At 42.5% G+C, this 14,561-nt stretch overlaps 1 protein-coding gene across 2 annotated transcripts in view; it reads right to left on the bottom strand.

Moving 5' to 3' along the window:
* Positions 1–3,134: 3,134 nt before the first annotated feature.
* The window catches only part of PSMB2 (proteasome 20S subunit beta 2), a 37,489-nt gene continuing 26,062 nt past the window's right edge, over positions 3,135–14,561 (bottom strand). Inside the window, exons 4-6 of one of the 2 annotated variants that reach the window (XM_007453837.1) lie at positions 7,716–7,878; positions 6,058–6,107; positions 3,135–3,368 (exon numbers count right to left, since the gene is read on the bottom strand). In XM_007453837.1, coding sequence (XP_007453899.1) covers positions 3,261–3,368; positions 6,058–6,107; positions 7,716–7,878 — 321 coding nt within the window. In that variant the 3' untranslated portion in view covers positions 3,135–3,260. The remainder of the gene's footprint in view (positions 3,369–6,057; positions 6,108–7,715; positions 7,879–14,561) is intronic. The other variant, XM_007453836.1, reaches the window with a different exon arrangement.

Raw genomic sequence — 14,561 nt, 5'->3', positions numbered from 1 at the left:
AAAAAAAAAAAAAAAAAAAAAAAAAAAAAAAGTAGAGAGGTTAGGAAGCTGTTAAAATAGTCCAAGAGGGACTTCCTTTGTGGCGCAGTGGTTAAGAACCCGCCTGCCAATGCAGGGGACACAGGTTCGAGCCCTGATCTGGGAAGATCCCACATGCCACGGACCAACTAAGCCCATGTGCCACAACTACTGAGCCTGTGTGCCTAGAGCCCGAGCTCCACAACAAGAGAAGCCACCACAATGACAGGCCCGCACACTGCAATGAAGAGTAGCCCCTGCTTGACACAACTAGAGAAAGCCTGCGCACAGCAACAAAGACCCAATGCAGCCATAAATAAATAAATAAATAAATAAATGGGAAAAAAAAAATCCAAGAAAGGGAGTTCCCTGGTGGCCTAGTGGTTAGGATTCCAGGCTTTCACTGCCATGGCCTGGGTTCAATCCCTGGTTGGGGAATTGAGATAATGGAGATGGAGATTTTCATTAAAAGATTTAGGAAGGTAAAGCAAGCATACTCCAACAAAAATTAATAATAATAAAAAAAGATTTAGGAAGTAAAACTGCCAGAACTTGGTGACTATGTGAAGGTTGGAGATAAAGAAGGCATCAAAAATGATGCCCAGCTAAATGCAATATGGTATCCTGGATCATATCCTAGAACAGAAAAAGGACGTGAGTGGAAAAATCAGTGAAATCTGAATAAAGGCTGGAGTTTAGTTAATATCAATACTAATGTGCCAACCAATGTTGGCTTCTTAGTTTTTACAAATGTTAACATGTTAACATCAGGGGAAACTAGGTGAGGGGTATAAGGAAACTCTGTGTTATCTTTGCAACTTTTCTGCAAAACCAAATTTATTCCAAAATAAGCTTATCAAAGATAAATGATGCCTAGGTTTCTGGCTTGAGCACTTGGGAGCTGGGGGCTGATGGTAAGGCTTAGATTTAGACATGCTGAGCTTGATGTCCCTATGACTAGAGGGTGAGATACCTAGAATTAAGTGTATCTTGAGCTCAGAAAAGAGATCTGGATTGGAGAAAACAGACTGGAAGTCAGGGTGGGCTGGTGGTATTGCCTGAGACTGCCCTGGGGACACTTATATTCAAAGGCAGAGAACAATTTCTTTCCTTGTGAGGCTTGGATGCAGAATAACAAGTTTATCAATAATTATGTACTTATTGAGCACTTACCACATACCAGGCCCTGTTCCAAATGCTTTATATTTGCACATGGAATCCTCATACAATTTTAACCATTCTACAGATGGGAAAACCATGAAGCAGGACTGCTCATGCCTTAGTAGTGGCACTCAACTGGGGCAAGCCTAAGAATCACCTGTGGAGCTTTAAAATCGATGCCTTGGAAAGAAATTCAGGAATCTAGCCAAAAGCCCACACCTATGCATACTGACGGTGGTGTTTGATGATGAACCAGCTGTGGTCATGTGAATCATCTCTTTTGCCCATTTATTCAATGATTAGCTTGCTTCTTATGGTATAAAGCATTTACCATTGGTGTATTAAAAAGTGTACAACATTCAATTTGATATTAATCCAATACTGTTAATACAAATGTGCTGATCTATACGGAGTATCTTAGAGAGATGATATATTTCGCCTCAGATAAACCAAAAACCTATTGTATGTGGTATTACGAGTAGCACAGAATGGAATAAAGTTTAAGACCAAATGGTGCTCACAGTATGGTTCCCAGACCAGCAGCATCAGCATCAATTGGAAATATTAGAAATGTAAAATCTCAGGCCACACCCTAAACTACAGGAGTAGGACCCAGCAAGCTGTGTTTGTAAGGAAGCTGGAATGCATGTTAAAGTTTGAGGACCACTGCTCCAAAAAAGCTTCAGTCTGGTGGGTCTCTATCATCACCTAAGATTAGAAGCTTTAAAAAAATATTCCTAGTTTAGGCCCCAAACCTGTTTGTTAGAATCCGGGAGTGAATGCAGCCTAATCATGTAGACTAAAAAAGAAAACTCCCCAGGTGACTCATACATACATCTGGTTAAGAATCACTGTTTTAGGGCTTCCCTGGTGGCGCAGTGCTTGAGAGTCCGCCTGCCGATGCAGGAGACGCGGGTTCGTGCCCCGTTTCGGGAAGATCCCACATGCCGCGGAGCGGCTGGGCCCGTGAGCCATGGCCACTGAGCCTGCGCGTCCGGAGCCTGTGCTCCGCAAATGGGAGAGGCCACAACAGTGAGAGGCCCGCATAACGCAAGGAAAAAAAAAAAAAGAATCACTGTTTTAGTGGCACCAATCAAAAAACATCTATATTACTCATTTCCAAAAAGCTAGGTTAGGAAGTAAAACAGATACCTGGTTAACCACCTACAGTACACCAATTTCATGGAATATTATCGAACTGTCAACAACAATAAGGTGGTTATTTAGGTACTGATATAAAAACAATCTCCAACACAGTGTTAAATGAAAAAAAGCAATACGCAGAACATTTAAAAATATTGTTTCAAAGGGACATGTGCATGCACATATTTTATACAAGAACAGCATATCTCTTAAAGGTTAGATAAGAAATTAGTAGCTGAAGTTTCCTCTGGGAAGGGAAGAGGATGATTAAATTATAGGGATGGGAGAAACATTTTTACTGTGTGTTTTTGTACTGTTTGCATTTATTTTTTAATGGCCCAATAACAATTATTTTTTGGGGGGGTTCTTCTAGATGTTTTACAGTTTTACTTTTTATTTCTGTTTCTTTCATTCTTTTTTTTTAATTGGGGTATAGTTGTTTTACAACGTTGTGTTAGTTTCTACTGTACAGCGAAGTGAACTAGAGTTCTCTGTGCTATCCACCTGCTTTTTATTAGTTACTTATTTTATACATATTAGTGTATATATGTCAATCTATAGGTACATGTATTACCTATTCAAATTAATTAAGTTAAAAATGTTTAAGCTTAGGGGCAATAAAGAACCACTGCTTTAGAGGGAATGAAACATTAGCGAGCCAGCTGTCAGCTGCTAAAGGGCAATCAGAGCATTAACGAAGGGAAAAGGGCAGGAAGAAAGACAGTCCTGGCAAAAAGTCCAATGCAGGTAATCCTCCCTCCACTTCCTTCCTGAGGTGATGTTAGGTAAACTGAGACTCAACCCAGAGCACTCAATTTATCCATAGTCAGCTTTATTCTGAAATAACCATCTATGGAGAGCACATGTCAGAACAGTAGAAAAAAATAAAGAAGCCCATCAAAAAAAGTTCCCTGGCAAGTGGGAGGGAGGGCATGACGTTAGGAGCCCTGTTTAGGGAAGGAAATGTTGTCCAGGTCATGGATGCCATTCTTGTCAATGATTCGAACACTGAAGGCTGGCAGATTCAGAATGAAGCGTTTCTGGAGCTGCAGAGAAACATGAAGGAAATCAGTCAACAAATTTTTATTGAGAACTAACTGTGGTCCAAGCTCTGTTCTAGGCACTGGGCATATAAGCAGATAATAATCTCTGCTTTTGTGCCGCTGGTATCCTATTGGAGGCAGTTGGTACTAGGACACTGAGGAAAGCCCAAACTGCAGATGGAGGCTGACTGGAAGGTAGTGAGCAAGAGCTGAGGGCTTGACTCTGGTCAGTCAGCTGATGAAGAATGAGACAATCTAATGCTCTATTCCTCACAATTTGCCACCAATTAGCCTGGTAAACACAGACTTCTTTTTTTTTTTTTTAATTCATTTATTTAATTTATTTATTTTTGGCTGTGTTGGGTCTTGGTTGCTGTGCACAGGCTTTCTCCAGTTGCGGTGAGCGGGGGCTACTCTTCGTTGCGGTGCATGGGCTTCTCACTGCGGTGGCCTCTCTTGTCGCAGAGCACGGGCTCTAGGTGCTCGGGCTCAGGAGTTGTGGCTTGCGGGCTCTAGAGCACAGGCTCAGTAGTTGTGGCACACGGGCTCAGCCGCTCCACGGCATGTGGGATCCTCCCGGACCAGGGCTCGAACCCGTGTCCCCTGCATCGGCAGGGGGAGTCTTAGCCACGGCGCCACCAGGGAAGCCCCAGACTTCTCTTTTAAAGTGTCTCAAGGTAACAAGCCAACCAAGGAGCGACTGCCCTAGGAATAAGCTTTGGACCAAAGCCATGTACTCCTAGGTCCCAACAATTTGCTCCAGTCACCCGTCCGCATTATAAGGACCAGATGTGTATGTGTTTGTGTGTATAGCTGGGGGGTGGTGGGAAGGATGGCCTCAGAACTACTCTTGGAACAACTCCTGCTTCTGTCTCCTCCAATACAAGCTAACCTGTCATTAAAGAAACACCTCTGGGCTTTCATGAGACTCTGCTTGAGAGGCTATTCCAAAGGAGCTGTGGTCTATGTGCATAAAACCAGATGGCCCCCATTAACCTGGCTGGAGGTTACTGAGAAATACAGCTGGAGGAAATCTTTGCTTCTGTGGGCGACTCTTCCTGGACACCTCACTTAATCTCTAGATAGAAGGCACAAAACTCCATGTGCTCCCTTAGGGGCATATCCTGGACATGTACACCTCTCCAGGCCTAAGCCCTCTCTCTCTTGATGTTTCCCATCTCCTTTACAGATGAGGACTGGACAGCAACACCCATTTCCATTTCTACAGTCCTCTCTGGCTGATGACTCCTGTGTCCAGAAACCAGCTCCAAGATCAAGAAAAGGTGACAACAAGGAAATGTGGGTTTATAAAATAATCATATTTAGGATCCTTGAGGAATAGTCTCAAAGCATTCGAAATTCCAGTGGCTTCTTCCTGGCAGCCCCTTGCAACACTTGGGGCTGCTGGACTAATATGGCCTCGTGGCTGAATGGTTAATAAGAAAAGCACATGAGTTTATTCTCAGCTTCTGCTTTGGAAAGGGGATTTACAAACAAGAGGAAAAAGTGGCACTATGGAATGAAAATGACAGGCTTGTGTAAGAGGCAAACTGACATTACTGTCCAATGCTACCAACCTGCTCTCAACCTCCTACTCTCTTCTCACTAGACCACGAATTCAAGTTCATCCTTAGGCTACAAGAACAGTAAAAAAATTTAAAAGCCTACAGGATCTGCTTTCTTTTCCTCCTCATCTTCCATTCATACCCCAGAGCCTTAGACTCCTAGGAGTAGTATTAGAATGGGCAGGGCCTGTGTTCCTGGCCTCATAAACTAAGGGCTACTCTCCCCTACTGCCCAAAGCCTCTTAGTTACCTTCTATGGCCTCCTGAATTCCCAGCAGAGGCTTTCCCTCCCAAACTTATGTACCGTTAAGGGAACAGACTTTTTTTTTTTTGGTTGCATTTGGTCTTCATTGCTGTATGCAGGCTTTCTCTAGTTGCAGCGAGTGGGGGCTACTCTTCGTTGAAGAGCAGGGGCTCTAGGCACAAGGACTTCAGTAGCTGTGGCTCGCGGGCTCAGCAGTTGTGGCTCGCGGGCTCTACAGTGCAGGCTCAGTAGTTGTGGCACACGGACTTAGTTGCTCCACAGCATGTGGGATCTTCCCAGACCAGGGATCAAACCCGTGTCCCCTGAGTTGGCAGGCGGATTCTTAACCACTGCACCACCAGGGAAGTCCCCAAGGGAGCAGACTTTATGACAACTCCAGGTAGCACAAAAATAGAGCAGGTATAAAATCTAGCACAATAGTTCTGAAAGTATGGCCCCAGTTACCACCTGCAGCAAAATCATTTGGGACTGCTGGTTAAAATATTCTCAAGATCTCCACCAGGACCACTGAATCAGAATTGGGTGGGGAGTGGGGTGGAAAGCATGAATCTGCCTTTTTTAAGAAACAAGCTCCCCAGATGATTCTTATACATGCTAAATTTTGAGAACCACTAGTCTGGATGAACCAAAAAGAAAATTAATTAAATTATAAAATTGACATTGATGAGAAGGTGACCCATAAGTGAAAAAATAAGCTTGTTATGTACCAAACTCTACCCCTGGTAGCAACTTCACATCTGGTTAGTGGATATTTATTATACCTTCTGGCAAGGATCAGAAAAAATGCAACTGAGGAACGGGAACAATATTGGCAAACAGAGAGACAAAACATTCCTTTCAGGATCCCATGGGAGCTACTCACCTCCTCCAGACATTTCCTAAGAAGCTCCACTGCCTTCTCACGTGAGATAGCTGAAAGAGAACACAGAAGCCAGGCACTCAAGGTGCTGACATTAAGTCCAACTCTCTGCTGCAACTTTTGACTAAGTTTCAAACTTTTTCAGCTCAGCATGCCACACAAATGCTGCACAACAGAAAAGGCAAAAAAAAAAAAAAAAAAGCCTAGCCTTCTGGCTTTCAACAAACTTATTCCATATGCAGTTGAGGGTGCCCCACACCCAATGCTAAAAGGAAAAAAAAAAAAAAAAAAAGCCTAGCCTTCTGGCTTTCAACAAACTTATTCCATATGCAGTTGAGGGTGCCCCACACCCAATGCTCAGGCAGCCACAAGCCATTGCAAATTGATTTGCTACAGAGAAGGGAGAGCATGACGGAATTCTGCCTCCCATGGCCAGGGCTTGCCTCTAGATAAGTCCAGCGGCCTGCCTCTTCTTTATAGCCCATCCCCCAACTCCCAACGCCCCCAGCCCCCCTTTAGACCAGGGCTTAAATCAGCTCCATCTGCCCTAGCCAGCTGCAAATCAGGGAAAGGGAGGACAGGGCCAGTGTTTTAGCCTCACTTTGCCAGCTGGGCCTCAGTTTAACAATGGAATGAGAATTCATAGGATGGGGCTGAGTCTCTCATAAAATAGGAGCCAAAGGAACTGTCCACAGGCATGGCAAACTGGGATGACATATTATGCAGTTAGGCTTCAGGGGTGGTTGGTGGTTATTTTGGTGGGCAAATCAGCTGTATTACTGACGGACGCCAAATCAAGAAATAGTCACTAGGAGACCAGGCTAATTCTTTTTAGGATGTGGCCTGGAGCTCTGGCATGGCTGAGGTTGAGTGAGAGGGCAGCACCAAAAAAGGAATGAACAAGCCAGATTCTTTCTATACTGACAGGGATGAATGGAATATAAGGAGAAAACTGGTTATCTGTGCTACATCTATAGCTTGTAAAAGCTGAGAATCCCAAGTGCCTATTGCTCACAGTGGCTGAAGTTGAGGTTAGGATTGGGGTCAGAAAATAGAACTTAACACAAAAGCATCCCAGTGTCTGGAGGTTTGCCAAGCTGATGGTTCATGGACAAGTAGAGAGCCAGCTTTTTCTTGTAGGAGGGGTAGCCATTAGGTGATAAGAACCAAGGGAACAGCTCAGGCTATGGCCTTAGAAAGCTTTGATATTTAAGAAAAGAAACCCTCAGTTGTCATGCTGGAGACCTGTTCATCACCACAAGCTCAAAACAAACATACAAACCACTTGGTTTACTTGCACATTCTTTACACCTGAGAAGCTAATGAGCACCTAACTAGGGCAAAATGAGTGAAAAAACTGAACTTTTGTAACTGAAGCATTATAGTTTTATTCCAACTCCCCTTTAAAACAAAACAAAACCCAGCTCTGGGCATAAGCAATACCTTGTTTTATCTGGCAGAAGAGGGAGTTCGATCAGCTTTTCCATAACCCTAATGACCTACAGGAGAAAGCTTCCAGAGGGCACCTGCATGTGCTTCTTAGGATCCATCCTCTTTGCAAGCCCTGGCCACCCAACTCCAGGGGGTTGTGCACAAAACCAGGAAACAGCTGAGGACAGGGCTCTGCTACTGCTCCCTACACTTAGAGAGCTGAAACTTACTTGGTGTGTAATACCGGTCCAGGATACTGAGAGTCAGGAAGGCACCATAGCCGTGGGCTGCAAAAGGGGCTTTTGCCAAGGCTGCCAGGTAGTCCATGTAGTAGAGCGCTGGGCCCTCATGCTCATCATAGCCAGCCAGGAGGAGGTTGACATGATATGGGGTCTACAAAGGAAAGACACTGCAAAGTGATGGTCAAAGCAATAACACCAACACCTCTCCTCATGGAAATAGGAACGTTCCAACTCTTGATAAATAAGAAAATAGCAGCAGCTGAGTAAATCATGATGAAAGTAAAGATTTAGACAAATCTGAAGGACCCAGAGTGTGGTCAGAGGTAAAGGGAGGTCAGCTTGTTTTCTGTGAACAGAAGAGTATTTGGAGCACTTTAAGGTATGTGAAAAAGCTGCTTCTTAAAGCCCATGGACCAAAACCTGTTACAAAAGCATTTCAAAGGTAAAGCACGGGGCTTCCCTGGTGGCGCAGTGCTTGAGAGTCCGCCTGCCGATGCAGGAGACGCGGGTTCGTGCCCCGTTTCGGGAAGATCCCACATGCCGTGGAGCGGCTGGGCCCGTGAGCCATGGCCACTGAGCCTGCGCGTCCGGAGCCTGTGCTCCGCAAATGGGAGAGGCCACAACAGTGAGAGGCCCGCATAACGCAAGAAAAAAAAAAAAGGTAAAGCACGGGTGTTCTTGCATTGTTCCTAATAGCTGAAACCAACACACACAGTTCTGAGAGTGTCAGGCCACAGGCTAAAGAAAGCGGCAGCTCCAACCACATCATCCAAAATAAGAAGGCTCAGTCTGGACAACTGGACCAAAATTTCAAATGGTAAACTGGAAGGAAAGGGAACCCTCCAACACTGTTGGTGGGAATGTAAATTGGTGCAGCCACTATGGAAAACAATATGGAAGTTCCTTTAAAAACTAAAAACAGAGCTACCATATAATCCAGCTATTCCATACCCGGGTATATGTCCAGAAAAGACAAAACTCTAATTCAATACACGCACCCCAATGTTCATAGCAGCACTATTTACAATAGCCAAGTCATGGAAACAACCCAAGTACCCATCAACAGACAACTGGCTTAAGAAGATGTGGTACATGTATACAATGGACTACTACTCAGCCATAAAAAAGACTGAATTATTGCCATTTGCAGCAACATGGATGGACCTAGATAATACTTAGTGAAGTAAGTCAGAGAAAGATAAATATTTTATCATTTATATGTGGAATTTAAAAAATAATACAAGAGAATCTATATACAAAACAGAAACTAACTCACAGACATAGAAAATAAACTTATGGTTACCAAAGGGGAAAGGAAGCGGGGGTATACATTAAGAGTACGGGTTTAATAAACTACTACACATAAAATAGATAAGCAACAAGGATTTACTGTATAGCATAGGGAACTATATTCAAAATCTTGTAATAACCTATAATGGAAAATAATCTGAAAAAAATAGTATATATAAAACTGAATCTTTTTTTTTTTTTTTTTTGTGGTATGTGGGCCTCTCACTGTTGTGGCCTCTCCCGTTGCGAAGCACAGGCTCTGGACGCGCAGGCTCAGCAGCCATGGCTCACGGGCCCAGCCGCTCCAGGGCACGTGGGATCTTCCCAGACCGGGGCACGAACCCGTGTCCCCTGCATCGGCAGGCAGACTCTCAACCACTGTGCCATCAGGGATGCCCAAAACTGAATCATTCTGCTGTATACCTGGAACTAACATAATATTGTGTATCAACTATAAAAAAAGAAAAGATTAAAAAAGAAAAAAAGAAACAAGTCTTGCAGTAGGGAAGGGTAGAAAGTCTCAAATATTTAAGTCAAATCACTAAACTTTTTTTTTGGCTGTGTCACACATCTTGCAGGATCTTAGTTCCCCGACCAGGAATCGAACCCACACCCCAGGTGGTGAAAGCTCGAAGTCCTAACCACTGGACCACCAGGGAATTTCCAAATCACTAAACTTTTTTTTTTTTTAATTTTTTTATTTATTTATTTTACTGCGCGTGGGCTTTTCTCTAGTTGCGGCAAGCGGGGGCTAATCTTCGTTGCGGTGCGTGGGCTTTTCATTGCAGTGGCTTCTCTTGTTGCAGAGCACGGGCTCTAGGCGCGCAGGCTTCAGGAGCTGTGGGACCCGGGCTCAGTAGGCTCGCGGGCTTAGTTGGTCCGCGGCATGTGGGATCTTCCTGGACCAGGGCTCGAACCCGTGTCCCCTGCATTGGCAGGCGGTTTCTTAACCACTGCGCCACCAGGGAAGTCCCCAAATCACTAAACTTTTAATGCAGACAGTAATAATGGAAGTTCATAAATACAAAGAAATGTGGTAACCCTAGAAGAATTGTAGATTTACGTGAAATGCTAATATTTTTCTAATATAATAAGGCTCTGCTAAGGTAACTAAGAAGTAATTTTTATCAGTGAGATAAATAAACAGTACTTATAATAACCTATTTATAGGTATCCTTTTATTACCTGCAAGTCTAAAAATGCAAGTTTCTACAGAGAACCTTAACTAAGTCTGCCTTGCTCTTCATCTCCAAATGGATGATTCTTTTTCTATACCAGGTGGGCCATTTACCATGGCCTGTCTATGCTGCCAGGCATCAGTGGTGAGACTCCCATGTAAAATGACTTTTTCTCTGCAAAGTGTGTTTTCCCTCTTGCATTTGCCACAGTGGCTAGTGAGCAGGCCTTGCCCATGGTTATATGCCCCTCCCTAAACTTATACATTCGATTAAATGCACATTAAATGAAATCAAATATATTTATGCATCCTATTATGGGGCATAAAGTAATAACAGCTAATGGTCTTTAAAGTGATGCTTTGTATTCTTTGAACAGTGATTAACATGGGCACTTGGCACCCTGAAGAAACATTCTAACTCATGTTATAAGAACACATGAAAACATCATATACTTACTTGGAATTCCAAGCCAGCTGTGCTAAGTAATATTTCCCTTAGACTACAGAGTAGCCCTAACCTGCAAACAAGTTTCTGCCTTGGGGATAAGATGGTGAATAGTCTCAGGAGTTAAGAATTGACCAGCAGTAGTCAAGTCTTTAGAGAAAATAATCTGCTTATCACATTTCCCAGTAAGTAGCGTGCTACACTTTGCCAGGCTCTGGAATTCTCTGCCACATTCTGTGACTACATTCTTAGTAAGTCTGACCTTAGGCAAGACACTTAACCCCTATGAGCATATGTTTCCTCATGTGTAAAACTGAGTTAATTAATCCTTCCCCTTTCTGTCTTCTATGAAATATGGTGAGAAAAAAATAATAGAGGTGAGGCATCCCAAACTCTGGAAGAAAAAATTGCTACCTGAATTCTTAGTATATTAGCTATACCCCAGTCTCCTTTTGACAGCTTACCACTTTAAACAACAACAAAAAAAACTGTCTAAATTACCTAAAAATAAAAAATATATAATATGTATATTTTTAAACTGTGAGAACAGTAATGCAAAGTCAGGCAGACAAAGAATACTGTAGTGTTCTTATAGTTAAAATTCGAATAGCAAAACAGAGAGAGAAATATACAGCAAGGAGATTCTAACTTGTTTCCTTCCCCAAGAGGTTTAATAATATAGTTTCTTACCTATCACAAAGTAAGTTCATCTTTTTGCTCTGAGGATAACTCTACTCTTCTCCATTCCCTGGAGAATACTCCTTTTATGGCTAACCAAAACAATTTTATCAAGTTGCAATGGTATATTAAGGATCCACCCAGATAACTAGAGACCTAACCAGCAGAACCTACATATGCTCTGTCTCCAGTGAGGCTCTTGCCCACACTTAAACTGTATTTAAAACAATTAATGTGATCTTTAAAAGCCACCACCAAAAAATTTTTACATGAAGATGTCAGCGGAATTTCAGAAGCAAACTGTATTGCTTAACTGGTCTATATAATATCATTTATTTATGCTTAAGCATCTGACACACACACATCAAAGCTGGTATTCAGAAGCTATAACACATGGTATAGAAGATAACTCATAAATTATTGTGTGACTTCGAATCACCAACTTTTGCATGTGTGAGATGCTTAAGCATAAATAAATGGTGTTATTTAGACTAATTAAATCAATACATCTGTGCAACAACTTGCAGTTTCTGAAATTCTTTTGACAGTGCTCCATCAAAGATCTCTGGCTCACACTATATTTTTTCTTTTAATTTCAAATAAAGTCTTGTATACTGCCACTCTATTACTCCTCTAAGAATCATGACATTCAAATTGACAAAGCCACAGTGATGGGTTTCTTGACTGTTACATTTCCTCACATTCTTGATGCAACAGTGTTTTCCTGGAATAAGACAAATTCTAAGCCATTCGATTTTGTGAAACTCTTACAGCATATACATGTGTGACTGTGGTGTGTTTAGGAAAACACACAGTATGTGTAAGACACAATCCACCTATTCAAATATTTATACCAATTATAAACTCCATGAAGGCAGGATTGTGTCTGGCTTGTTCAATGATGTATAAGCATATAGTATATGTTCAGTAAATATTTGCTGAGTGAATAATAATCATACCAGAAGGCATTATATATGTTTTTGTTTTGTTTTTTTTGTGGTACACGGGCCTCTCACTGTTGTGGCCTCTCCTGTTGCGGAGCACAGGCTCCAGACACGCAGGCTCAGCGGCCATGGCTCACAGGCCCAGCTGCTCTGTGGCATGTGGGATCTTCCCAGACCGGGGCACGAACCCGCGTCCCCTGCATCGGCAGGCGGACTCTCAACTCACTGCACCACCAGGGAAGCCCTGTCTATGTTTTAATACATACGTGGCTAATGCCTAGTATCACAAGAAGAAAGATTTAAAAAATCACTAAACAAATGTCAGAAAGTGATAGGTCCTACTTCTTGAGAACTGGTTGAAGTTTAAGTTGACTGCCAGTATCCTATGATTGCACATAATATTGCTGCTTTTTTCTAGGCTCCTAGGTCCTTCTCTTTCTACTTTTCTTTAGACATAGGTTGCTAAGTAAATTAAAAAATTATGCTACAGGCATTTAGAATTAAATGAAGAGAACGGTAGCTTAAATATCTCAGGAAGAAACAGCTGGGCTACATTACAGTTAGACCCGAGTTTGAAATCCAGCTCTACTACCAGACGTGTAGCTTTAGAAAAGTTAGTAACCTAACCTCTCTGAAAATGTTTTCATTGAAAACATGGGATAATACCTACTACAAAAAGGCTGCACTGAAGACTCAAAGAGATAATGCATATAAACAAGCATAGTACCCCAAACATAGTAAAGCCTCAGTAAATGCTAAAGTAATTACTAGGAAACACAATCACCTATGAAGTTCACAGTGCCCATGAAATAAATAGGGTAAGCACTCAAGAGAAACCCATCCACTCCTAGCACTGAGATATAAGATAAATTCCTCATATAGTCAAATATACTCCAAATAGCCAAAACAATCTTGAAAAAGAAGAACAGAGCTGGAGGAATCATGCGCCCTGACTTCAGACTATACTACAAATCTACAGTAATCAAAACAGTATGGTACTGGCACAAGAACAGACACACAGATAAATGGAACAGAATAGAAAGCCCAGAAATAAGCCCATGCACTAAAAGTCAATTAATCTATGACAAAGGAGGCACAATGGAGAAAAGACAGCCTCTTCAAAAAGTGGTGCTGGGGAAACTGGACAGCTACATGTAAAAGAATGAAATTAGAATATTCTCTAATACCATATACAAAAATAAACTCAAAATGGATTACAGACCTAAATGTAAGACTGGATACTATAAAACTCCTAGAGGAAAATACAGGCAGGACACTCTGACATAAATTGCAGCAATATCTTTTTGGATCCATCTCCTAGAATAATGGAAACAAAAATTAAAATAAACAAATGGGACCTAAACTTAAAAGCTTTTGCACAGCAAAGGAAACCATATACAACATGAAAAGATCGCCTATGGAATGGCAGAAAATATTTGCAGAAGATGCTACCAATAAGGGATTAATTTCCAAAATATACAAACAGCTCATACAACTCAACAAAAAATGGGCAGAAGACCTAAAGAGACATTTCTTCAAAGACATACTGATGGGGACTTCCCTGGTGGCACGGTGGTTAAGAATCCGCCAGCCAATGCAAGGGACGTGAGTTCGAGCCTTGGTCCGGGAAGATCCCACATGCCACGGAGCAACTAAGCCTGTGTGCCACAACTACTGAGCCTGCGCTCTAGAGCCTGTGAGCCACAACTATTGAGCCCACGTGCCACAACTACTGAAGCCTGTGTGCTTAGAGCCCGTGTTCCGCAACAAGAGAAGCCACCTCAATGAGAAGCCCGTGCACCACAATGAAAAGTAGCCCCCACTCACTGCAACTAAAGAAAGCCGGCATGCAGCTACAAAGACCCAATGCAGCCAAAAATAAAGAAATTAACTAATTTTTTAAAAATTGGCTATTTATTTATTCATTTTTTGCGGTATGTGGGCCTCTCACTGTTGTGGCCTCTCCCGTTGCGGAGCACAGGCTCTGGGCACACAGGCTCAGCGGCCATGGCTCACGGCCCCAGCCGCTCCGTGGCATGTGGGATCTTCCCGGACTGGGGCACGAACCTGTGTCCCCTGCATCGGCAGGCGGACTCTCAACCACCGTGCCACCAGGGAAGCCCAAAAACTGGCCATTATTATTATTATATATAAAAAATAAGACATACTGATGGCCAAAAAGCACATGAAAAGATGCTCAACACTGCTAATTATTAGAGAAATGCAAATCAAAACTACAATGAGGTACCACCTCACACCCATCAGAATGGCCATTATTTTAAAATCTACAAATAATAAAT

The sequence above is a fragment of the Lipotes vexillifer genome, unplaced genomic scaffold, assembly GCF_000442215.2.
Source record: "Lipotes vexillifer unplaced genomic scaffold, Lipotes_vexillifer_v1.1 scaffold213, whole genome shotgun sequence".
In the NCBI taxonomy this organism is placed as follows: Eukaryota; Metazoa; Chordata; class Mammalia; order Artiodactyla; family Lipotidae; genus Lipotes; species Lipotes vexillifer.
The sequence above is the reverse complement of the archived record's forward strand: the minus strand, read 5'-3'. Positions and strand labels throughout refer to the sequence as shown.